At 38.9% G+C, this 26757-nt stretch overlaps 1 protein-coding gene across 1 annotated transcript in view; it reads right to left on the minus strand.

Annotated features, from left to right (window-relative positions):
* The window catches only part of PRKX (protein kinase cAMP-dependent X-linked catalytic subunit), a 50080-nt gene extending 26576 nt beyond the window's left edge, over positions 1-23504 (minus strand). Inside the window, exon 1 of the mRNA XM_088521842.1 lies at positions 23315-23504. Within this exon, the coding sequence (XP_088377968.1) occupies positions 23315-23504 (190 nt within the window). The remainder of the gene's footprint in view (positions 1-23314) is intronic.
* Between the last annotated feature and the right edge of the window lie 3253 nt (positions 23505-26757).

Genomic DNA, 26757 nt, shown 5'->3' on the forward strand with positions numbered 1-26757 from the left:
GGGAGAAAGCAGGAGGGCTCCTAGGTTGTCTCCTGTCAGAGCACCACTGCCTCTTGCCTTCCAGGAAAGGGACACTAAGGTCACAGAACAGTTTCTATTTATCTCCACGACAAAATTGTTCATTGCTTTGCCCCGATCACCTCAGAGCTCACCTATTTGAGGCAGTTACATTAGACCCTCTGTGACATACACGTAAATGATCAGTAGGATTACCTGAAAATAAGAAGCATTCTGGTTTTGCCTATCTTGTACGTAATTAAAGGAAATAAGGTGTAATAGACTTGCAGAATATCATAGTGACATTTCCTGTTTAGTTCAAAAGAACTTCAGTGATCTTGCACCATCCTGGAGGAGGCCTGAGACCTATTAAGCACTACCCTGCCAAAGGGGGAACAATGAGCACCACGGCCCCCGACAGGCATAAATGCCAGACTAACAGAGCAAAAACATTTGCACATCAAAAAAGGGTATCTTAATGGAAAGCACCACTACTGGAAGGTCTGAGGACTTATAGCTCATTTGTCCCTGCTAAGGCATTCAGCAAATGGAGGTTCCGGGCCACCCGGAACAAAAGCAAGTGCCAGAGCTATCCACAACTGTGCTAAATCACAATACAAGATTTTGTGAAACAAAAGGGCAAGCAGAGTAAGTATGCAAAATGCTAACCACTAATCCAGTATGATCTGTTTGCACTAGAAATAATGAATTTTTTGGATCCCTTTGTGAATTCAGTATGGTTGCAGAGCTTAAAAGGAATACCAACAACTTTCTCAATTAGATAGCCTTCTCATACTGAGTATACATAAGGATGAAGAGAAGGTCAAAAGCTGCAGAAAAATCTGCTTGGGTGAGCTATCATCAAAAGCAAGGAAGGCATTCTCTCAGTCACACAGAGCAAGCTGGATTGCCTAACATCATGCCGAAATACCGAAGCCAGCTTCCAGGATTTTGCTCTTTGAAGCCTGGAAAAAAGGAATAAAGAATGTGGGAACATTACTGATGCAGTTCTAGATACTTTTGATGTCAAGAAAACAAAACAAAAAACAAAATACACAATTCTACAACTTTTGATCAGCTAAAAATAATTGAATGACTAGACATGTAGTGACCTTTTTACTGTTAATGCGGGTGACTAATTTAATGCTCAGTTTGCCCCTTTATTTGCTCCTATTAATTAAGTCCAGCTGCTCCAGCTTCCCATCCTTTTAATCCCCAGCTCTTTCCTGAAACCAAGTTTGCCCGACTCAGATAGATACCATCTGTTTTAATGAAGAATAAACTAGGTCATGTGAGATCCATGACCCTGAGGGTTGCTTTCTGAGTCCCCAGGGGGTGGCCCCGACTTCCACAGATGCCTACAAAAAGTATCAGATGTATTTGCTTTTATTTGCAGTTAGAAGAAATGCTTCCTACTGTGCCACACACGAGCATTTTTTATAGCTACAAACAAAACAGAGACTTAATTCTGTTTAATATTAGAGATTAACTAGCTGAACTTGTATCAGATGGCAATCTCCCTATGAAATGTTAAGTGTCCACCATTTAAACTCTGTTTTGGGATGGAACTTAAACAGCCTAGCAATATAGGGGCAGGGGAACAAAAAAGTTAATTTTGATACAGAAACAGCTCAGCAAAAGTTACAAAAAGGAACCAAAATTTTACCTTTGAGAGAGGTAAAAACTCACACTTTGTTTAGAGGAAAATCCACATGTTTACTCACACGGGTAAATCCACATGGGGTCTACAACAGAAGATGTAGCTGGCATACAAGCAAGGCAATGCAGAATAAGGAAGATGATTCTAGGTATCACAGTAGCGATGTTCAAGCTCTTTTAATTTTACTTTTTAAAACCTATAGTTCATCACCAACTCAAAAAGCCTTGCAGACTACAGCTCAGCTTTCTCAAATTCAATATCCTTACATCATTCCAAAAAACAGCTGAGGATCAATAATTAAAGTCCTAGGCAACAGCTTTTGTACCTCTCCCCCACTCTAGACGGTGCTGATCTAAACCTAAAAAGCACTCCAAAGAAATAAACAAATTTAGAGAATACTACTTTATAGAATGACTGTCATTCTGTATACAATGGTGCATCCCATACTATTGCAAGCAAGTAGTAATTGCTGTATAGTACTTTTTGCAAAGCTTTTGTTGATCCTCCAGCTATCCTACATCTCTGATTAAAATAACTTAAATAGTTTAAGACTACCCATCTTGGAATTATTATTGCCACAATATTTCAGTCTGAATGCTGGACAACCCTCGGCAAACTTTTATTCCATCTGAAATCTCAATATCATTAATTCTTTATCCCACCCCAATTCCAGTTAGAAAGAAAGTAGCGATGCATGTTCTAACTACAGTCTAGCATTTGGACTCAAAGATCTAGCTCCAACTTGTCATGTAAAATTTCTCTATCTCTTTGCGGTTTCCAGGTCCTGAGGAGTTTGAAAATGAGTCATTTTTTTCTTACCTGGTATAGTCGAAGACTAAAGCAACACACCACTAAAGCTTTATTTAACAACCTAGAATTTGGTATAGTTTCTATTCAACTTCCCACAAGATCTGATATGCCAGAAAAGAATGCCAGGCAGTTATGTGTTGCTCTGTGGTTGAGCCACCCATTTAATTCCTGCTGAATTACACCCTTTAGAAATTAAGATCATTAGAATCACGAGGCCAATTAAGATGCATCCAGTCAAGCTTCCTGTTTTTCTTATAGCTCAGAGACAGGTTCCTGGTGTCCAGAAGGTACCACTTAACAGAACATTCATGAGGAATGTTTCTTTCTAAATTCCAGATAAATTATTTTTGGCTTATAATTTGCTGAGTCGATATGAAAGACACTGCAACTATTAGGGTGTCAGATTTCTCTTCGCCCAAAATATGCCTATTCTGTACTGGTCCCTGGTATTTCAAAGTGGATGGGAAGAAAAATAAAATAAAAATTTTTAAAAAAGGATTTTTGAAGAAAACTCACCAGATATTTGTAGATGCACTTATTCATTTCTAAGTAGCTCTTAAAACACTGGATATACATGTGCACCCCTATCTCTTCATGTCTAACACCCACAGTTTTCAGAGCAATTCTTATAAAGCTAACATTTCCCTGCTGACTTAATTCCTCAGTGGCATTTCTATATCTCTTCCTGTGCTCTCTGTGACCTGCAACTCATATCTATATAGAAAAGGACAGGTACAGACGTGTATATGAGAAGATTTTCTCCACCATATTTTAAAATAGGACTTTTCAAAGCTACCCTAGCTCCTATTTCTACCATATTAGCTATTATATATGAAGAGTAGAAAGTTTTAAATATTTTAAATAAAAAATAATGTTAACAAAAAATATGATGCAGCTTCCTTAAAATGAAGTTTAAAGCAAATGAACAAAAGTTTAGGCTAAGTGTTACTATTCTTAATTAGAAGTTTGTTACCACACAGCACACCAGCAAAATAGTGCATGAATAAACAACAAAATAACCAGACTCGTGGAAAGAATAAGAAAAGCAAAAGGGTAGTTTGGTACCATGCTAGGAATCAAATCTTTGATTTAAGGCTTCAAGCTTGATTTTGATTTTAATAAAGACAGAAAAACTATATTATATACTCCAAATGATGAATCCTGATCTCTCTTTACAGGATACAACTTAATTTTGTGGCTGCTACTGTGAATATCTGCCTTCTACTTCTTGAGTTTAAACTACTAGTAAGTTCAAAATTTTCAAGAGCTTTGGTATCACAGAGCAATCTAAGACAAAAGTGATTCACCTCAAATTTTATACAAAAAAAACCAAAAATTTCAGTTTATTTCTGGCAGTGCAGTAAGACAAATCAGTGATAAACTGTTGTTTTTCCACTTGCTCTATTCCAATACTAAGTGTTTATACTAGTGATTCCCCTAGAAAGGATAATAAGAAAGATAGAGGGTAAAACTCTCTGCAACTATAGACTATATAACTAACTGTAACTATACTAAGTTGCAATGAACTGCTTGGTACCTTGGTTTAACTCCCTAACCAAATCTTTACTCAAGAGGGCATAAAGCTTTCTCACATTATTTCTCTGCACTTTTATTGTCTCCTTCGCTCTCTTTCTTTACAGGAAGCATTTTCAAAACACATTTGGCCAGATGCTTTACTCAAATTCACCACAGTTATTTAGCTTGGATGTATTTTTAGAACTCTAAAACTAATGCAAACAACAGAAATCGTTACTGTAAATCATTGTCATTCTTAAGGCTTGCATTGCTCAATTATAGATACGTTATCAGACTCAGAGTTGTATGGGCTGCAAAGCTCTGTATGTGCGGCATCTTGCGACATAGAAGTTACTGGAAAAAAAATAAACTTCTTTAATTAAGGTAGCATGTAGTTGTGAGATAAAATAAACAAATAACATTCACTCTTTCCTATTTTACCACCAAAGGTATCTGAAGACAGAATTACACCAAGCGATAACTCCAACATCAAGTAAACACAACCTATTGGCACAGTGTTATGAAAACAGAAAAATAAGACATTATGCTGTGTCACTGGGTTATGGACAGACTTGAATCTTTTCAAGCACCTTTGACAAAGGAACAGTCACTAAAATCCTATAAGTTTAGAACTCTGTAAAGCTCTGAAATATACGCCACAGTCCAGGTGCCTATTAGCTTGTTTCAGTAGTTTTGAGGTGTCAGTTGCTATAAACACACTAATGTTCAATATATGTTGCTGCCGAACTACTTTGTGGAAAGAAATTAAAACGATGTACAGAAAAAAAAAAAAAAAAAAAAGATTTTTTTTTAAATAAGTTGGACAGCCAACAAAATACAAAACGCAACTACATGCATAAACATGCTCCTTCCTTGTAAAAATGAACACTTGGATGACTAATAGGACAGCACTTATGAACGAAATAATCCACAAAGTATTTATTTTACTCATTACAGTTACTTGGAGCCCGAAAATACCAGAGCTACAGGCTCTGGTAGCCAAGGGTCCAAAGAGTGAAGCAGTTCCCTCTGGAGTCTGAGAGGCCACACAGGGATAATGCAGCATCTATTTAACACCTTCTCAGCCACTGTCCTTTGCCATCCAGAAACCTGTGTCTGTACAAACTGCTATATTTTTACATAATAAGCATAATTGCTTATTGAGTTAAATCTTGAAACTCAATTGCGGCAAATCTTCCTTAGGTTTCAGAAACAACAGCCTGATGCAAGTCGGACTCATAATAATGCAAAGAAAGTATGAGGCTTAATATCCTTGACTATGTCCTTTTAAAAAGCAAATGAAAAAAAAATCTTACTAAAGTACAAAGGTTTATTATTGCTGGATGAATGCAATAAAAGCCACATTGTTTGTACTTGACTGATTTCCTCCTCCATCAGCATTGGACAGACGCCTTTGAGGGACTGGTACTCCTTACAATACAGTCCTTTCGAGTACATTTCACTTCCATCTTCAAATAAAGCAGTGCTAAAGCAGAAGGAATCAAGGAGCGGGGTTGGTCTAGCACACAGAACATGTATTATGAAATAACTTTAAAACAGATTACCTATTCATTGCGTGAAAAAGTGTATTTAAAATGCTTCTGAAGTACAAGATTGAAGAATGAATTTTGTTGAAGATCAGCTAGGCCCCTGCATAAGGACACATCAGAGACTCTGACCTCATTTTAATGCATTTTATACTTTTTAATTCTTTACTTGAATATTCCAAGAATTAGTTAAACAGGCAAAGAATAGGAAAACGCTTGAGATTACCACAGAAAGAAGTATTGGGGGCCCTGGTTCAGAAACACACTTGCTTATAGCTAACCATATGTGTAACAGTTAGAAGAACTGAGATTAACTGGTAAGGTTGGTTTTAAATCAGGAACCGAGGTCTATCCAGCTAGTTGTACGGTTAAAGTTTAGAGGCAGCCAGTATCCACCTTTCCCAGATTTTTTTTTATAAGTTTAAATTTAACCCTTCTCCAGTCTTTTCATTTCTACTAAAATTCCACTGATCTGGGATTAACTCACAATAGTGAAAGAAAATGAAGAAAATGAACAACTGACATTCCTGTTGAAGATGAAAACGGGCCAGTGAATACTAGCAGGAGGCCCCAAAGCATCAGGAACTTCATTCTTCATGATACAGTCTCAAGTATCATATTATTGAAAAATAAGAAAATAGACTACTTTCTTTTTTCAAAGGTACAATATTATAGCAGAAAACCTTTAGTCTTCCTTATGGTTGGATGTAACAAGATAAAATGAATATATGTCCTCAAAATTCACAACCTGTTGCAAGACCTGGCAGGATCTTTAAAGCTCTTTTTACAATGCAAAGAAATAAAAAATTGCACACTAACTAAACCTGTAGTAACTGACCCAGTAATTGACTAGCCAACTGTTCCTCAAGAACACAGGTCGAAGACTGAGAGGAAAAAAAAAAAAAGACAAGTGAAAGCCTCTTTACACGGAACACACTTCGTTCTATAAAATGGCAAATACCTGTGAATTTTTTCCTTTTTATTTTTTACAGCGCTAGCATCTCACTGATTTTTTTCTTTCATCTCTTTCACCAAAGGTATCTGTAGGCAGAACTACGCTAAGTGATCTACACAACTCTAATCTTGACCATCAGGTAAATACAATTTGACACTGTCATCAGGAACTTCCCAGTATCATGAATATGCTATTAAAAAAGTCAACTCATCTAACATTTAATAGTACTATAACGACGTTAAAGAGGACTAACTAACTTAACTAAGAGGACATTAAAAACAAGAAAGAGGAGCTACAGTTTCTACAAATAATTATAACTCAAACAATATTCAATTTGCTAGGTAGCATTTACCTACATAACCAAAATTTTACATTATGCTATTCAAGTTTATGCAGCACAGAAAAGTCTTAGAAGGTCTTTAGAAGAATTTTTAATGCTTCACCTTATTTCTTAAGCTGTTTGTAGATAAAAATAGAAAATAACTGCTCATTTTCATAGGCTATACTGAGCAACTTATTATAACGTACATGAATAACTTGTTTTAAACATAGCAAAATAATCCCTCCTTGAAAATGACTCAATTTCTTTCTGTCTAGAAGCTGTGCATGGTGTGTCGAGGCCTCTGGAACTTGACTAAGCTAAGTTTTACAAAATAAATCAAACAACAAACCAAGAGGAATCTTATTCTAAAAAAAGGTTCAATCGAACTCTAACGGGAAATGGATTTATTTTGTTTAAGGGTTAATAAGACCACTGACAATTTGCAAGTGGGACAAAGTATTTCTCAAAGGGAGGCTTTGTTTATATTCATAGAACTGCATCATCAGATATTCTCGAGAGACTGCAGAAAGATGCATTACATATCCAGAATTTACTTCAGGTGTCATTACCCTCCTAGATTCACTCATACTATACCATACAAAAAATACTGTGATATTCTCCAAGGAAAGGTGATGAAATCACTGTTGTTTAGCACAAGAATGGACATTATTAATGTTCCCCACATAACAAGCTATTATGACAGAAAGTCTTAAGTATCCAAATAAATGATATGACAAGGAACTGAAGAAATGTGCTAATACAGATTTTAAATATCAAAAACCTACTCTCAATATTCTCTTCTTAAAGAGCAATCAAACAGCAATACTTTTCAGAAAAAAAATCTCCAAACAACCCAAGGAAGTTCCTTACTGATAAAATTAAAGAGTGAAGACATTTTTACCACTAGTACTTCGCATTATTAAGGACATGTCATCTTAATGTAACAGTTCTATGTTTAGTGTAAACATTTTGACCTTGCAGCTGAAAAAGTGTTCTAAAATTTGTCACACTACTTAGTATTGTATAGTTTCTTTTTTGTACTGAAAAAAAACCATAAATCTAAACTCATTTGAAATTCCAGTTTGTTTGTAACTTCAGTTCTGCCTGTGTGACTAAAACAACTGGAATGCCTTTTGTATATTAATATCTGGTTTCTTAAAAGGAGAAAAAAAAAGGCATTCTCACAAGCTTCCACAGCTAGAAACCAACTTCCCAGCTTGACTTTACACATGCACATATGCACACATTTTTGGCCAGGCTCTATCCAGTGAAAGTTCCCTTTAATATTATACCTATGAACAGCATATTCATTAATTCCATAACAACCATCAAGCAAGCTTTTAAAAGGAGAGTGTACATGACGACAATTATTTAAAAGTACAAAGATGATCCTAGATGAGAATATTTGAGACATTATGAAAGAACACGCGCAAACCACCAAAAGGCAATTCCTTTCATGAAACAAGCCTGACCTTAGACACAACTTTCAAAAAACAAACTGTAGAGGAAGACAGAAAATCAAGCGGTTAACAGGCCACTACAGTTAATACTAAAATGAGTTGAAGAGGCTATGTTATAACAATATGTTTAATTTTACACCAGTAAGGACAAGCTTTTCAGCCTATATTAGAGCATGGTTGTGGTCTGTTTACTATTTCTGTACAGGTTTTCCTTTTGTTTAGCACTTACTTTAATACAGTTAGCATTAGATACTCTACAAAATCCACAGATCTGGAAACACAGGTGGGAAATATTCACAAACAGGCAATAACACAGATGTACTTTCCCAGCCATAAATGTTTTCCCAAACAAGTATCAACATAAAAAGCTAGCAAAAAAAATCTCGTTTAATTACTAGTAGCTGCTCTAAAAAAAAAAAAAAAAAAAAAAAAAAAAAAACACCTCTGATGGCGACTAAGCAGAAAGTGGTGCAGTGGTGAATTGTGTGCAGACAAAAGAAAAGTCATTTGAGGTGTTTAAAAACTGCATTTCACGACAACTGTTTAGTTAAGCACACTGGCTGAATATGTAGGATCAGCTCTCTGTCCTAAGTTGAAGGCGGAGATAGGGGAGGTCAGCAGAGGGGAGACCAAACCACATCTTTAAGCTGTGACTGTAAAAAATATCTGGCTATTCCCAACTACAAACAGGACTTGGTCTTGAGATCTAAAACTCACCAATCCATGTGTTACTTAACTATATCCTTTCCCCTCTGTGTGTATAAACACATAAGTTTAACTTTTACAGGTTGGATATTTATGACGTTACACGGACCTAAATGCAGCATTAAAAACCAGCCAATTTTTTTCCTAGAATTTAATCCTAATGGTCATAATTTAATCCTACAGTCATAAAAAAGTCAAGCACATTATCTAACGAAAGTGGAAACTATAAGATAAAGAAGTAAACACCATGTGTCAGGCAACATTATAAAGTCCTTTATTCACCCTGCTATTTATTCTATGAATACCACCAACTTTGACAGCTTAACAGTTTTTGCCAAAGTAGAGCGAAACATTCCATATGTTGTTTCACCAAAGCTATAGAAGAAAAGTCCTCCCTGATACATCTTACATCAAATTTTGTAGAAATATTTAAATACATCCATGTGCATACTTGCACATTAGTTTTATATACATATTTGTACATGTACATAACTAAAGCACAGAATACACTACCATCTATATGTACATATAGAGAGATAAAACACACACAGATTGAGTGTGAGTGTGTGTATTTACACACACAGCCTAATCTATTTTATTGTTCACTGTCATGGCTCCTTCTCACTTTGGCCCTTTTCAATTTTCTTCCATAAACTGTCAGAATTAATTATCTGAACCTCGCCCGATATATTTAAAACCAAGATCACGGGACACAGTACAGACCGCAGTAAATAACACATTCAAAACCACACTGACAGGGTAGATTGACTTACAGCTAGCTGACTTCACGAGCTGTAGTCCTCACGGCACAAAGGCTTTGTGGACTCAAGTTTCTCAAGAATCATTGCATCATTGATAGTAGGCAGACCTCTTAGTAAGCAAGAGTTGACGTAACACATTTCAAGTATTTCAAATTACTCATTCTCAAAAACAATCATTTTAAGCTTAAATACTGAATTATAGATTGTATTAAAGAAATGATGCACCAGCACCATGTGCTAAAATCAGAAGGCAGAGGCAGATAAAAGACTCAGAAGTGAACACAAAACCTATCTACGTGGACAGGGTCATTGCCTCAGATATAACCCGAATCATTCATTACTGAAAGCTACAGGTGTTACCTCTTAACACATTTTACAAAAGCTGAAGCATTCTAAATTTTCTACAGCAAAGATAAATGGCATAGCTCTCCCATGAAAAAAAGATTAATTATGCCAAGCATGAAGCATTATTTGGTCTATGAGGTATTTACAATTCTATGTAGCAAACAGGAGTTTGTTTCAGGAGTTTCAGTTTGTTTCCTAGGAACAAATTAATGGTCTCAGAAGACAGGACAGGGACTGATGAAATTGTTTCACCTATAAGGAATCTTTCTACATCCATGATGGAAGAGGCTATGAGCATTGCACTATCCAATATATACATCCTAGGGAGATATCAGAAAAAGTGATTTACACAAAATAGAGAAAGTTAAATACTATCATTAGCTGTATATTGGTAAGTCAATGTTTAAGTAGGCTCTATAAAACATTTTTCTCTGTACTGTCCTTTAGTCATTTACTGAGTTCCTTGATCTTTACAATGAGATCTATATACTATCTGCAAAACCTTTGGAAGAAATAAGCACGCTTAGAAATAAATGTACTTTATTGCAAAGTAAACAAAAGTTAGCAAAAAAAAAAAAAAAGGATTAATCTTGTTTATAAAAATAAAGCAATTATGCTACAGAAGAACCTCTGAAGCAATCAAATAATATTTTGTCCCCTTCTCTCTGCATCCCCCTCTAAGTACCCTAACATTTCCAAATCTTTTGCGTTACTGCAATCACTACCTAATTTGCCTATTTCAAGAACATTTCAGAGAACCAAGGGAAGTCAAGCAACAGAGTTGTATTTGTTCTCAAATAATCTAATATCTCTATCAAAAATGAAAACCAATTAGGTTCTATCCAGCGATTATATGAAGGAGCATTTTTCCTCCTACAAATGCTTTAAATGCCAAAATACATGAAGATTAGAGAATGATTTATCAACATACTTCATTATAAGAGATAAGTTGGCAGTATTCCATGCAGGACTGCCCAGCTTTGGCTATCAGTGAATCCACAGCTGGCAGGTTTCCGAGTGAAGCATTAACATAAAATTGCTGACATCCCATATTCTGCACTATCAACCAGTACAAGTTCAGATATTCCTACCAAATGAAGCACTTGTAAAATCTATTTCTCTATATATACTCATTCAGAATGCCCACTTGTGCTCTTAGCCATAGTTCCATTTTCTTTTCTACTTGTTTTGCTCTAAAAAGGCAAGGGACCTACTGGAACAAAAGGGAAGAGTATCTCAAAACAGTATAAGCCCCTTGACCTTACTCTCTTGTTTCAAGATCCATCACGTTTAATTTTGATTTCCGGAGTTAAATGCTACTCCCACCAAATTTACACTGTTTTACTTTCAAAAGGGGAAATAATCTTGAAAAAAGATAATGCCTTACCTACACATTAATCTCTGTTACTGCCTGACAACTATTCACCTAGTTTGCTAGCCTCAGTCTCACTAAGTAACCACTTTACTAAAATACAAGTAACTACACAAAGTCAATAAAACTAACCAACATTTAAGTTTAATACAGAAGTGTGAACCCTCATCTCTAAATACATGATTTCAAAGCATGTCACTTGCAATTAAACTTTTAACATCAAGATTCAAAGAGAGATAAAATTATTTTTATTTCAGACTTTTATTACCAAGGTACACATTAAAAAATCCTTAAAAGCAACAAGAAACAGCAAACACAGTCCACATTCATTTAAACTGAGAACTATGCAAAAAAATCCTGCTTCAGTTTTAAGTTAGATAGGTTCACTTCAAGTACTGACAGAAAATAAGATTGTTAAGGGGAGTAACATTGGTGTAACATTGCTACACCAAAGTAAAAGGGGGGAGGGGGCAGGGAAAAAAAAAAAAAAAAAAAAAAAAAAACCTCTGATACATCAGGTTTCTAAGTAGGGACTAGACTGTTTTTCAAGTATCTCATTTCACAATTTTGCTTCTCTACTTAATACTACCACATACAATAAGCTCACCAAAAATAGACATCCTCTGAAGAATAAGTCACACATATTTCATGTTAAAAGAATATTTTAAAAAATACTTGCTAAACAACATTGGACTTGTTTCTCAATTCTCCTCTGATGTCAGCCAGGTTGCACATTTATAGAATTACATCCCAGTTACTCGAATATCCTATCCTCAATTTCTGTGTGGAAAAAGATTATGTTTTTACGCTTTTAAGAGGTATTTTGGAAAGCATCCTATATTCCAGATTTCAGAGTTCAAATATTACTATACCACAGAATGCACATGATCTACTCAAATTGCATTATCATTGATTTCCAGAAGATTACTTTCCCATCGTTATTCCAAATTTGCCTCACAAGCCAGAAATGTTGTATCACGCTACAGTCTGCTAACCCACAACTGGCAGCATTGAAAGTTTAGGCCTACTTAACTTCAAAATAAACAACATAAAGAAGTCAAACACCTTCCTCTCCATAAAAATAATCTTTGGTTTACAGTAAACACCAAGTGTTACAGATAAGAGATGAGATAATTCTAGAAACATTTTTCATTTATATATTTAGAACAAAGAACATAGTATATTTTATATACAAAGGAACAACAATGCATCACACAAATTCCCAGGGAAAGGAGGGAAGGAAAAAAAAAAAGGCACTATCCTCAGTTGCAAAATGTTATTTAGCTACAGCAGAAAAAGGATTTGTATTTCAGTTTTTGAAGATAAACATAAGTTTAAATAGATAAATCTGATAGGGACAACTTTCACAGGCATAGTGTCTGTTCCCCGATTTGCCATCTACTTCTCAGCTTACAAATCAGGGAATATACACAGTTGACACCCAAAATGGATTTGATTTTTCCAGAGGAAATACAGTTCCATTTCAATTACAATATTTGGCATTAACTTCAGCATTAGATAGCCCTCATGATTTCCTCAGTTACTTTGTTTTCCAATGGCTCTGTTTTATGGAACGTATTGTCTTTCACACAGCTTCTTCCCAGCTGCTTTTTCTAACAGAAAAACTACAGAAATAATTTTAGCAAGGAAAAACTTCCCTAATGAGGTTGAATTAATCACATCTGCTCACTGTAAATTACTAACAGGGAGCTTTTATACATAAACATTTGAATTAAGTTGCAACACTCAAGCTTTCAGAAATGCAGTTCATTTGAAAAAGTATCTCAAATGATACTATTTCAAAATATATTACTGAATCTACATAGATGGTCCCTTTCCAGGTGAGAGTCATACTTGTCAATAAAAAAGAAAGAGGAGAAATGCCATTAATCTAACGGGACTTCCATATACAGCACCTCAGGGGTGTGACAAGAAGTTGCTGAAACAGATCTACCATGCAGAAGTCTTCATAGATCTTCACAAGAATCTGGAGCATTTCAGTGGCATCAGACCTCATACTCAGCACACCAAAATGCATTCTGAAATAATTCTGAGAGGCAATGAGAATCCCAGTTTAGAAATGGACTGACCAGCAGCTGTGCTCATTGTTAGTTAGTTCTCCAGGGACAGAGATGCAAAGTTACCCCTTGATCTCTGTGGAAACAAATCAAAATATTAAAATGCACTCTCTAAAGTCATTTCCAGAAGGACATAACGTGATAAAACCATACAGACTATCACCTCCTGTACCCAAAGCAGTGCAAGAAGACAATACCAAGCCAGGGAGAAGTCTGAGACAAGAAATATGTCATCATTTTGGGGTAGGTGGCCAGAGCAGTGTGCTATTATATCACCACAAGTTGTATAATCAGCATCCATGCATCTCGGTTTTATATTTAACATCCATATACCTATTACAGTGCATCCTAATTACCGTATCAGCAAAGTAAAGATCTTCTACCAGTTCAGCCTGTTTTGAAGAGTCCACACAGGGACAGCTCTCACAACATGTACCTTAACAATTCTGGAGCATTTAATTTACTGACAGACAGACATAAAAAGTGATACTGGTAGACATCTTGCTTTAATCCAGGGAGCTCCCTACACCTCCACAGTAACACCAGTGTCATTACTCTAAACATGTCAAATTGCTCAAAGCCCCCACATTCTCCCATATAAACAGAACAACACTCAAGCAAATGCCAAGAATGCTGCTCAACAAGCTTTATTTTAACGAAAAAACACTTAAATAAATAACCACGCATAGAGGACACCCTAAAAAAGTAACAAAACATTATCTCCCTTGTAAAAAAAAAAAATCACATAAAACAATGCGGGGGGATGGGGAGATCACACATTAGTAGCAGTACATGTTCTCCTCTTGTATTACAGGATACAAATGACTAAATAGGCACATTTTCCCAGTAAAACAATCCATTATATCAACAGCTTTAGTCCTTTTTAATATATGCTTAAAACAATGACAAGCACACACAAGGAAAACTGCAAGATGGGTTATGCTTGTTAGTAATAGTTTAAATTAAATATTTCTTTTGTCTTGAGCAACCTTTCCTCTTTAGTCCCACAAATGCAAAATACAAGTTATTACATCCCTGAATTCTTGCAAGCTGAACAGTGGAATTAAGTAAACATATACCAGGTATGCATCCTCCCATGAAAAACTAGCTCAGAAAGAGTCCTCTAAGGGAGTCATACATATCCTAATTAAAAATAAACAAAAACCTAGTTTTGTTACATGTTGCAGATTTTTTTTATTAATAGTTCGTAGAAATAAACAACAGCTAAATGCTAAAGGCAGCCAATTAAGAAGCCCTATGCTCTGACCGATAAAAAGCAAGCAATGACTTTTCCATATTCTAATTCTTTTACTTTAAGTTGCAGAATTTGTTGTGCAAGTTCTACAAATATCGCTTTACATTGCGACAGAGAAAGCTGCAGTTTGTCTTCACACTTAATATCCAGTAAAGAAAGAATAGCAAAGAGGATTTTTGCATAAAAGCTAGCCTGTTTGGAAACTGTAACCTGCTGACATATAATGCTAGCAAATATATTCTGAAAAGTAGACCAATTACTTTCTTTTTTTTTTCTCCATTTTAAACAATCTGCAATAAAGGAGCAAATTAGAATTGTTTAATGAGAAGAGTGCATGACAAATTTCTCTAGACTTTTTATTATTACTTTGCAATAGCTGAAGAGAGAGAAAGAGCACATGGAAACAATGTGTTTTTTTCTATTAATGTTAATGTATTTCAGTTATAGATAACTAAACTTACATACTAGTAACTTCTCTGAGATGTGGTGTATTGAAGCCGACCAACTGATTCCCTGGAGAAGAAATTAAAAAACTCATATGAACAAAAGTTCTGTCAATCAATTAACGGACCAGCTATCAACTGCTCCAAGTTGGGTCTGGAGTGAAGAAAGCAGGCAGCGAAATGGACAGTTCTCACAGGAAAAAAAAAAAAGCCAGAAATAACTGCAACTTATGGCTGGATGGGGTAGCTGTCAAAATGCACCAAGAAAGAATTTTGAAGTGCATACATCTGAAGACAACTGCTGCACTGCAAACAAACTCTTACAAGCATCCTCAAATTATCTTTAAGATGTATAGAGATATTAACGCATCTCTCGGCATGGGCATTACCCATCAGCTCGCACAAGCCTATTTTACCGATTAAAAAAAAAAAAAAAAAAGAGGACACTTTGGCCATACAACTGCTGCCCAGACTGGACAGCTTAAATTTACTGTAGGTAGGCCAAGAGAGGACAGCTATAATTTCCTACACGGCAGGTATGTCCGGAAGAGCATTTTCAAAATACTTCTATGCTTGAACTTACAGCTTCCAACACTGTTTTTCCGGCTTCAGTTATCATCTAGTCTTTCAGTGGAAAAGTTTCAGCTCATGTAGATGCAGTTAAATTGCTTAAACTGGATTGTGAAAACACCCTATTCAGAGTTTCCTAATATTGTGGCGCTTAAAATGTATGGGGAGGGGGAGAGGGGGTTCGAGCTAATCCTAATCAGGAATATGCTACTTTACAGGTTTCAGAATACCAGTTCAAATTGCCTTTCCAATGTGAAGAATTTGTATGATCCTCAGAAATACTTCTTGAGAATAAAAATGGTTGCAGCATAAAAGCACTCAATCTACATTACAAATATAAATCCTGTCCCTCCAAGCCTTTAAAAAAAGTTTCAGAAGTAACATTTTTTTCAAATACTCCCCCAAATCACTTCTGATTTTATATATATATATATATATATATATAAACAGATCATAGATCTACATATATATAAAAAAGTGATCGACTGCTCTAGTGCAAGGCACAGACAATGAACACAGCCTAAAAGAATCTTGTATATCATCTTTAAAATAAAAAGGTTTGTTCGTCCACTTGAAATGTTTCCTTTGGGAAAGCAAAATTATATTCTTATTTTGAGAATTAAAATGAAATATATCTCCTTAATACCTGAATATCCTTGGTGCATACTACCACATAGTACTCAGCAAAATTTTACTTATTATTTTTGAAATAACTGAAAATAACTCAAGACCTGTGTAGATGTGGGAAGAGGTATATTATGCTTTACCAAGGGAAGACACCATGTCAAACTATTCCTATTTAGAACAAGCTAAGACCGAAGATCATTTTACACTGATAAGCATCAACAGTAGGAGAACTGTACTGTTTAACCTAATTTAGTTAAGTACAGCTTATGCCCAGGCAAGCTCTAACAGGGTAAAGATAAAGTCCCCATTTTTCAGGTTATGAAAATTCATTCTTTGTTCTGTATATATGTCTATGCTTCTCATAACAGCCCTGGTACATAAAGTCCACCAACATTTTCTGCTTCTGAAGTTCATATATCATAAATGACCTTTAAAATGGACCAAAGCAGGATTAAGTGTAATTTAACATTGAGTTCATTTCCCTTATTTGCAGCAGTGTAAAAGCCAACAGAGCAAGACATTCACCTCCAGAAAGCTACTCTCTTGGTCCACCAGACAGAGTCCAGACATGCATATTCAAGTATGTTGCCAATCATCAGTATTTTAAATTCCAATTTCCACCCTTGCAGGGATGCTTGGAGAGAAGAAACTAATTTAACTCATATCTACCTTTTTTTTTTTTTTTACCCTCAGGTTTTCCATCTTTTTTACTTTGGGCAGATACACACCAGTTCCTGGTAGAATAATGGAATATTTTTTCAATGGTACCTTATATTTAAGCAAACCTTTTTTTTTTTTTTTTTTTTTTTGGGGGGGGGGGGGGAGGAAGTGGTGCACAGGGAGAAGGGGAAAGACAGTTGCGTTCTTCATTTTGTGGAAAGGGGATTTCCATGTTTCCTTTTTCCATAACATTAGCAGCTGGATTCCAGATTTTTTAATTCTTTGCATCAGAGTAGACACTTTGGGGCTTCCCTGAGTTATTTATAGGACTTGCTTGATAAGTATCAAAGTGTCAAAGGATACTCATTCTATAACATGCCATCAAGCCTACAACATTAGAGAAAGCATTCTGAAGTTTCTTCTGCAATCACTTAGATACTTAAACAAGATTAAAGAAAAAGAAACAGGCAACAGGCAAACACTAAGCCTATTTACCTCAACATCTGATGTTTTAAATTGAAGAGGGAAAAGCAGAAATGTGAACTTTCAATTTTCACATACTCAGACTTCTTTCATGTGCTCTCTCCTCCTTCTGACCTCTCTTTCTGAAAGGTAAGAGCATATTTGCTTCAAACCAATTTTTCCAGCCTAAAGGAATATAATTGGAGAGGACCTGTTGCTGCCTCTCCATTATAAATATTATGCTGCTTCAGTTAGCATCAGTAGTGGCTTGCAGAAAAAACAACAGAATAAAGCTGACACTCTCGGTCATTTTGTCTGTAGAACATCAGGTACAATAGCAGAGACTTATTTTAGGACAAGTATGATCTTGAGGAAGGTAGAAATGAGGTAAGAATTACATTCCACAGAAGGAGAGAGAAAATCCAAGTATTATTACTAGTAGTATTATTTAGTATTTAGTATTATATTTAGTATGATGACTGAAGTCTCAAAGATGTACTAATATAAATGGTGAATTCGCGCCACCACTGCAGTCACAACATTCAGTGTTTTCTTCTAAAATTTCTGCTATTTAAGGATGATGCCAAGTTAAATTATGGATCATTATTCATCATTTCAATATCAAGATACATGACAAGCAGGAAAAAATGCCCGCAGACTCATCAGAATAATATTTTAAATAGGAAAGATGCTAAACAGTGAAATTCGAAATAAGACTTGCTAAGAAGCATAAATAATTCAAACTCCTTCTAAAGAGCTTAAAAAAAAAAAGGATTTCTGATTAAAAAAAAAAAGACATTCTTAGCTATTAAAGAACTTCAGTATTCTGGTGCAGAATTTTTGATTTGGACTATATGCAGGGAAAATATTACTGTGACGCCCTGTACAGAAGCAGATTCATTCTTACAGCTTTGGACTACATTTTTGCACCTACTGTTCCTCTCACATAATGTCATTTAGAAACGCATTTGGTTATCATATTCTGTTCATGTTAAGACAAGTGAAAGTCTATAAAACTGTGTTGCTTCTCATTTTTCCCATGTACCTTAAGTTCTTCCCCTGCTCAGAGAAATTAAAATATTGGTTTGCCCTTTTTTTTTTTTTTCTACATTTGTTTAGTTTCAAGCACTTCCTGGGAACAGTCATTTAAAAGGATCATTTCCAATGTCATTTAAAAGAATCTATTCGAATGAAGATGATGTTTACTATTAAAATATTTCATCAATCTAATGAATGTAAAAAACCTGATTTACATTTATAATGTATGTTTTGGTATTAATAGTACTCGGGGGGGAGGCAGAAAACACCTCTAGTAGGAGAAAGGACAGAAGTAAGTTTGTCATCTTTTTTGTCCCTACAGGCCTATTTTTTTTCCCTTATTGCTATACATCTCATCTGGGAATAAAGGGTTTCTTCTCCCACCTTACTTCTCCAAAAAGAAAGCAGCCTCTTCTGTTTTCCTTGTGCTTATTATTCTAGTTTCTCCGAATTACTTCTTCACTACAGAGTAACTCTAAAATCAGTATCTTTGTTTCAGGATAATTAAACATTCAATTGCAGCCCCTATGACTACTCTGAACACTAAGGGTGCTCTCATTAAACCGCCATTGCCAACAGTTGTTGGAATTCAGGAGCTACCTACCGGGATTCACAAACTCTCCCTTCCACAGCCTAGATTTCCAAAAGGCTGAAACTCGCATGTAAGATGCAAGAAGCACCTGCTAACACATCTCTTGGGTGGATGGATGATGAAATTTTAGCTGGTATATTCCACTGGGGGGGAAAAAAAAAAAAAAAAAAAAAACACAACCTCAAGACATTTAAGTTTTTGCTTCTATGCATGTGCAGAACTGTTGCAACCTTGGCACACCAGAACACTGCTTAAACCCAATAGAGATATTTCTGGCTTGTTTGAAGAAACTGAGCATGCTGAGCAAGCCATTATGGTTCAGCTCCCTTTGAAAAGAAAATTAATTCAAAAACAGAAGTAGACTTGTTACTTTCAATAGCTCCAGAGCTATCACACTTAGCTCCTAGTTTAGAGCACCAAGCAAAAAGAATGCATCTCAATAGGTTCAAATCCACATCTTCAAGCTCTCGGGAAGTTCTCCCAGTGAAATGCTATTCCTCTTGAAGATCAGCTTGTGCCCGAGATCAGAATGCACCAAAATCCTGTCCCCCTTCCCCAGCCCCTAACCTCATAGGGCCTTCCCCTTTATAGATAAAAGATAAGGACACTATCTGGTTATAGTCTCTTCTTATACTCTTTTTAGCGAAACGGCAAAAAATGCAACAAAACAAAGAAAACAAAGGTGGAAGCTTGGGACATGCTAGGGGGATAAATGCCCTCCTACTCACCATGTTAAAACTCTTCACCCTTTTGCTCTCTTTCTGCCTTCACAGAACAGGCAGAACTCCCAACTGCAGAGTACTCTCAATCCAGCCCACACCATAGCAGTAAGGTTATCGTGGAGTTTTTAATTGTCTTAGATGATGAACCAGTGAACTAAACCAGTAGCTACTACATGCAAAGAGGCTACCTCCAACTTTTTTTTTTCTTTCACCCGACAAGCTTTTATTCCACCTTCCAAGAGAAGGCACATAAATTTAAGTATGACCATAGTCAAAAAAAAAAAAAAAAAAAAAAGTTTAGAGCCTTCTCACCTGCTCACTTTATAAGACTCATTTGTAGGTACCTAAATTCCTCCAAAAATTCAAGAGAGGAATACCAGATCTAAACTAGATTTTCAGGTCCTCCTCTTGGACCAAATAACTAAAAAGCTGTCAGATTCACTAACCAGAACAATGAAATTCCTTAAAAACTAGCTAGTACTGCCTCTTAATCTTTAGCCATTTAAATGAATTAGGCGGGGAGGAGAAAAAAGTGCTGCCTCTTCAAAGGTTACAAAGGAATAAACACTCTGAGGCTTCAGAACATTAATGGCGATTATAAACATCTAAAGCACCACCATTTAGTCAGCTCAAACATTACTCGTACTGCGGCTATACAAGCACTGAACTCCGCAGGTAGTTCCCAAGACCAGTGCTGGCTGTCTAAGCCTGGATCCAGTGTTTCTGGTATAGAGATGTATCCTGAAGGCTGAAGCACCACCCTTGCTGCTGTATTTTCTCTCTCCTTTATCACACCCATACCCTAGTATCACGACTTCCTGCCCTGTAATTTCTGGGCAGCCCCCTCCCCTTTAGATATCCCTAAATCTGAGCTGCAGCACACAGCTTTCCAGAACAACAGAAGAAAATGGCTATTCTTATCACAGCAGTCAAACCGCACACAGGGCTAAACTGCTGCAGTAAAACTGATGACAGTACATTAATCTCATCTCCTCATACAGAGAGGTGAGAAAAGTGGATTATGGTATTATTTAGTTAAAACTTTGCTAAAAAAAAAAAAAAAAAAAAAAAAGTGTGAACATACATACTCTTCCAGTACGTGTGATATAAATAAACTATGTTTAATTAATTTTAAAGGGTTTAAACCTAGTCAAAATGAGCTTCTCAAGGTAAAATAAATATCTGTGTTCTGGAGTATGCTGCACTGTTGCAGTATATTTAAGCAAGCAGGATGATGTAGCACATTAGGAGGTGCGTGCAGAGCTGCCCAACAGCCTGCAGAGATACTAGCCCAGACCTGCATGTACTGTAGGTCTACATCAGTGAGGCCCTGCATCTTTGAGAGCACAAACTCTGCCACTCAGAGGCAGGTATAAATGTGTTCAGTTTCAGTATCACTTTGAGGCAGCCGTACTGCTTTCCAGCGAGGAGCTAGCTCGGTTCTCTCCTCAGAGCCTTCTACACAGGAGCAGAGGCATACAATAAATCAATTTTAAAGCCTGTTTACAATAAAGCGCCTCAGCTTCTTTGTTTAGGCTGTTGGTGTGCATCTGTGCACATTTTTACAACCTTCAAGGTCTGTGTTTTGTTTCTGTTTCTCTCTACTCAACAATCAATTTCAAAGATGCAAAGAGGAGTTAACTAAGAGATAGCAAAGAAAATTATAAAAAGAAAAATCAAACTGGGGGATACAGGGAGAAAAGGGGGAGTTTGTTAGTGCCCTAATGGGTGACAGTCTACTCTTTATCTTGTCCTCCCTTCCTCAGCACACCAAACAGGCTCTTTCTTAGGAGGAATTTCCTCTTTGAATTCTTTGTGGAATGATGACCTTCCTCCCTCTCAAGCTCTAAAATGCACCTTAAAGAACACTGTGAAAAGCTACACTGCTCAGAAATAATCCTTGTGTCAACCCAAAATATTTCTTCAATTCCTTAAGGACATTTCCACGACAATTAGACCTTTGTTTAAGGATTGTATTTTCCTGCAGCTGCATGTGAAGGACTAATCCCTCATGTCCACTGCAAACAGTGGCAATCCCATGAGCAGGATTCACCACTGCTGGGGAGAAGCAGGACCAGGGAGCTTCCAAACTCCCTTTCAACGATCCCTCCAAACTTCTCAGCAAAAGACCCGTTCGCATTTTAACTGAGAAACATTATTTTAAAAAGCAATGCACTTCACAAGATACTCTATGAATCATATTTTATGAACTTCCAACAGCATAAGAAAAAAATATGGAACACCAAAAGAAATAAACCATCAGTTTAACTAAGAAAGGCTTTAAATCACAACGTCTAGACTGGAGACGTCTTAAGTACAGCAAGCTTGCAGAGGGAAACAGAAGTTTACAGCACTTGCTGGAATAAATCTATCCAAAAATAACTTCATAGATAAATATAAAAAAAAAAAGTAAAAAAAAAAAAAAAAAATCTGAATGGCTGAACAGACACCCTACAAGCCAAGGGGAAAAGTGTTCCCAATTATGCATGCACGCTCCCTTCCAAGTGCAAGGCTCCGATAGGTACTACACTGGGTAGCTAATGTTCACACAGTGAACATCACGTCCCTGGAGCTGTCGTTTTATTAAATACACACACGTACTTCACAACTCTGCACACTACAGGCATTTTCTGGAGGGGGAAGATGGTACGCCTGAGGTGTAAGTTTGCCTTTTACCGAGATCCTACGCGAAGCCACTTTGCACCAGTCCGCAGGGCGGCATCGCGGATGCGGGTTTTTAAATACGCCCACCTGCTCTCGCGGAGCGCGTCTGCCCTGCCGGCTGGCCCTGCAGCTGCGCCTGAGCGCGGCGCTCGGCAGCGCAGCCAGCGCGCACCACGGCGCTTCTCACGGCGGCAGGCGCTGACGCTGCGGCGGCGACTGCTGCCCCGCGGACGGGCCGCGCGCGGTGACCGGCCGCTCCGCCGCGGCTCCACAGCGCGCACAGACGGCGACAGCGGCCGCCCTCGGCCCGTCGCTCAGGGCACAAGCGCCGAGGAGCCGCCGAGGCGCCTCCCGCGCCACCTCCGGGGGCCGCGGGGCAACCGCGGGGCGGCGCCGAGAGCGCGGCAGGAGCTCATGCCCTGCTGGGGCGCACGCCAAGTCCCACGGAAGGACCTCGCCGTGGAAATTACAGTAGTAATAAAAAGAACAAGACAAGCGCGGAGCCGAAACGCTGCCTTCCCCCGCCCCGCTGAACGGCACGAACTCGGCGCGCGGAGCCGCGGCGGCCACCGCCCCAACGGCGCCTTTCGGCGGGGCGGGGGGGTCCCGGGGGCGGGCGGCACCTGCCGGCGGTTAACGGCCGCGAGGCCCCCGCCCAGCAGCGCCCGCAGGGAAGGAGGGAGGGAGGGAAGGGGCCGCAGCACAAAGCGGGGGCGCGGGGGCAGCGGCCCCTTTGTTCCCGCCGCGCACTCACCCACGGTGGCCAAGGTCTCCAGGTCCTCGAGCCGGTAGGCGGCAGGCTCGGGCGCGGCGGGCGAGCCGGGGCCGGCGGGGCCGGGAGCCGGCGCGGCGGGATGGGGCTGGGGCGCGGGGAGCCCCGCTGCCGCCGCTTCGCCGCCGCTCTTCGCGCCCATCTTGGCCTTGGCGGCGCTGAAGGCGTCCATGGAGCCGGGCGGGCGCCCCGCGGCCGCTCAGCGCATGGAGAGGGACGAGCCGAGCCGGGCTGGGCCGCGCCGGAGGAGCGCGAGCGGCGGCGGCCACGCGAAGCTCGAGCCCTCAGCAGGCGGGCGGGCCGCGCCGCGGCGCCGCAGCCCCTTCCTGCTGCCGCCTCGGAGCGGGCGCGCAGCCCTCGAGCATCGCGGCGCCGCTCGCCGCGGGAGCCGCCGCGCCCGCACACAATGGCGAGCGCAGCCCGCGCCGCGGCGCCACACGCGGCCCGGGGAGGCGGGGCCTGCCCGCCCGCCGCCGCCGCTGCGGCCGCTGCTGCGGGGAGGAGCGCGGCGGGGCGGAGCGGCGGGGGCGCCGCCTCGGCCGCGACGCCCCGACGTTACCGCGGCGCTGCCCCCCGCTACCGCGCGGGCGGCCGTTACCGCGCGAGGGGCCGCGGCGGCCCCCGGCCCGGCCCCGTCCCCCGCAGGACCCCGGCCCCGGAGGCGCCCGCGGCGCCGGCCCACGTCTCCCGGGGTGGCTGGGGGTGCCCGTGCCCCTCCCGCCCCGTGGCCGGGTGCGGTGGCCGTGGGGCACCCCATGCAGCACCCCATGCCGCTGCGGTCTCTGTAGCAACACGGGGAAAACTGGCGGGCAGGACAAGTCACCGGGCAGGGCCCGTGTCAAACTCGGGAGGGAAACACTCTCCGTGCCTTTGCTCTGGCCTGGTTTTGCACACTGGCGCAGCGCCCATGCCGTGCTGCAGCAAGGAAGGTGTCGCTAAAGGTGGGCTGTAAATGGAGCCACACCGGTGGCAGTCTGCACCTCCCGCACGCCTTCATCAAACACGAAAGTGTAGAAATATGAGGCCTGTTGGCTGCTCTGTGGAGTGGATTCAAAAGTGGTGAGAAATAATGAGGTGTGCATACACGGAATGGGTGTAAATATATAAATTATGTATCTTGCAAATTTACATACATCTTTCCTGAGTTTTAAGAGATGCTTACAGTCCTATTTATAGTCATGATACTCGGTGACTGGACTATGCATTTTTATCTTTTGGCTTGTTGACACGATAGGTTATGACTAACTCAGAAAACTGCTCGGTCATCTCTGCTTCCTGTCAGCCTGTGAAAGAATCGCCTATCCAGGAGGAGGATATCGCTTTTGCTATAGAATCTCAAATTTCACTTGTGGAGGCTTGGGAGTGTAATGCAAATTTTGAACTTCTGTTTTCCTTTAATATCCTATTTTATTTACTTTTGTATTATGTTTTGTGAGTTGTGCTCAAGAGTTGCTGTGATTCATGCTTCAAATGGCATATTTTGAAGGTTTCTTAAATTGCACATTGTAAATATTCCAGCAGGTTGTAAATTCAGTTGCCATTTGGTGAAAAGACAAACAAGCCAATAAACCTCTCGTGAGTAGCGGAAACATCTTTGGAACAATTTGGAAAATCAAATTAACGTGCCATTCATACATTAAAAATAATTGAGTCTATGTAGATACATAACTATTACTTTTTAGCCAGAAAATTGAGATGATTTTGAGGAAGAAGTACAAGCTAATTGTGATCATTATTTTATTAAGGACTGAGTACCTTAACTTAAATCTATCAGAATGCATCAATATATGATCATCTTGAAATCATTTTTTCATTATAAATAAGAAATTATTCACTGTTCAGATGTTAAAGAGGACAGAAAATATTTTACAGAAGATGCTGATTATTTTCATGTCATGTTTCCGTTTGTGCTACAAACTTTGCTTTTTGGGTGGTTAAATTGCTTGTATTGAAGAACTTAAAACTTCTTAAAAAGTCTAATGCTGCACTTCAGTAGTTGATGGCCTAGCACACAACACATATGACAGGATATACTCAAAAAGGCTGTGATTTAGGAAGGCTTGTAAGGATAAGATTAGCTCCATTGAATTCAATGCCTCTTTTCTTAAGATTAAAGTTAGCCCTGTGCTAACTAGCTTGCTAGAGTGGCATCCGAGGCATTTGCTAGTTGTAGCTGTAGCAATATAATTGTAGTGTTTATATTTAGACTGTCAACATATTATTACGGTGCTTTTCCACTTCTGCACGACCTACTTAGAACTTCTCTTGAGGTGCCGATTATTTTCCACAATATTGTAAAAATTTATTGTAATAAAATGCCATTATTCTTGGAGAAATTGAGGTTCAGAATGAGGTTGATTCCTAAATCATGTTACATTTGGAAGCAGTATTTGCTGCTTGGCTGCAGTCATAAATATGAAACTTAGCTACCTTTCCAGTTTGCTCACACTTCATACAAGGGTCTACAGCTCAGTTCTCTATAGTGTCTTTCGCTTTTGCCCCATTTTAACTCTTTACAACAATTCATTGTATTCTTGTATGTAGTCTTGCATAATCTGCAATCATTTTGTGACAGGTACTTCTTGATTAATCCTCGGCCTTCCTTAACGTAGACAATTTATAGTTCTGATCTGAGTAGGTTTTTCTTTTCTCTTGCAGCTGCAAAAAGTGTTTGGTTCCTTATATTCCTCTGTAAGCACAGAACTTTGTGGGGCCAATAAGATACCGGTTTTCATTTCTTTTCCCTCAGTCTGCCTTCTCTGGTGTGGCAACCACATGGATAGCGCAGTGATTCGTTGGATCAGAGGTCACTACCTTACTCGCCATTCCCTCTTTCTCTCGTGAGACCTTTGGTTAACCATCAGAAACTAATGGAAAAGGGTTCCAGTCTTTTCTACCTGGCTACCTACCTGTTGGTAGCAGAGATGACAGTTAGTTAGAGGCGACATTGTGACATTTGTGTCAAGCTTAAATGGATTTAGGAACTCGGCTCTTGGTCTTCTGTTTCTCTGTGAAGGAAATCAGTCATTTAGATTTCTCTCTGCCTCTAAACAAAAAAATCTTTCCATTGTTCTGAACAGGCTTGCATTTATCTGAGAGCTTGCTTTATTATTATTATTATCTGCTTTTTCTCCCCTCTTCCTATCAATACGTTCATTTCCTCACAAATCTTGCTACAACTTATCTTTACCATCACCATCATAGTAGAACTACTACAACAACTTAGAGAACCTGTCCAGACCTGTAGAGAGGAAGTGAATAAGTACTTCAATGATGGTTATTACTAATAAATAGTTCCATATCTTCTCCTTTTGTCACATATGTTCAGTTCTTAAAAATGTGGGACTAATCTTAGGGAGAAGAATAACTAATAAAGATAATTAGTACCAGTATGTGCTTTTCATTTGTTTTGTTTTGCTAAAGAA

The sequence above is a fragment of the Tinamus guttatus genome, unplaced genomic scaffold (assembly GCF_059628265.1).
Source record: "Tinamus guttatus ecotype Peru unplaced genomic scaffold, ASM5962826v1 Tinamus_guttatus_pri_ptg000134l, whole genome shotgun sequence".
NCBI classification, from domain to species: domain Eukaryota; kingdom Metazoa; phylum Chordata; class Aves; order Tinamiformes; family Tinamidae; genus Tinamus; species Tinamus guttatus.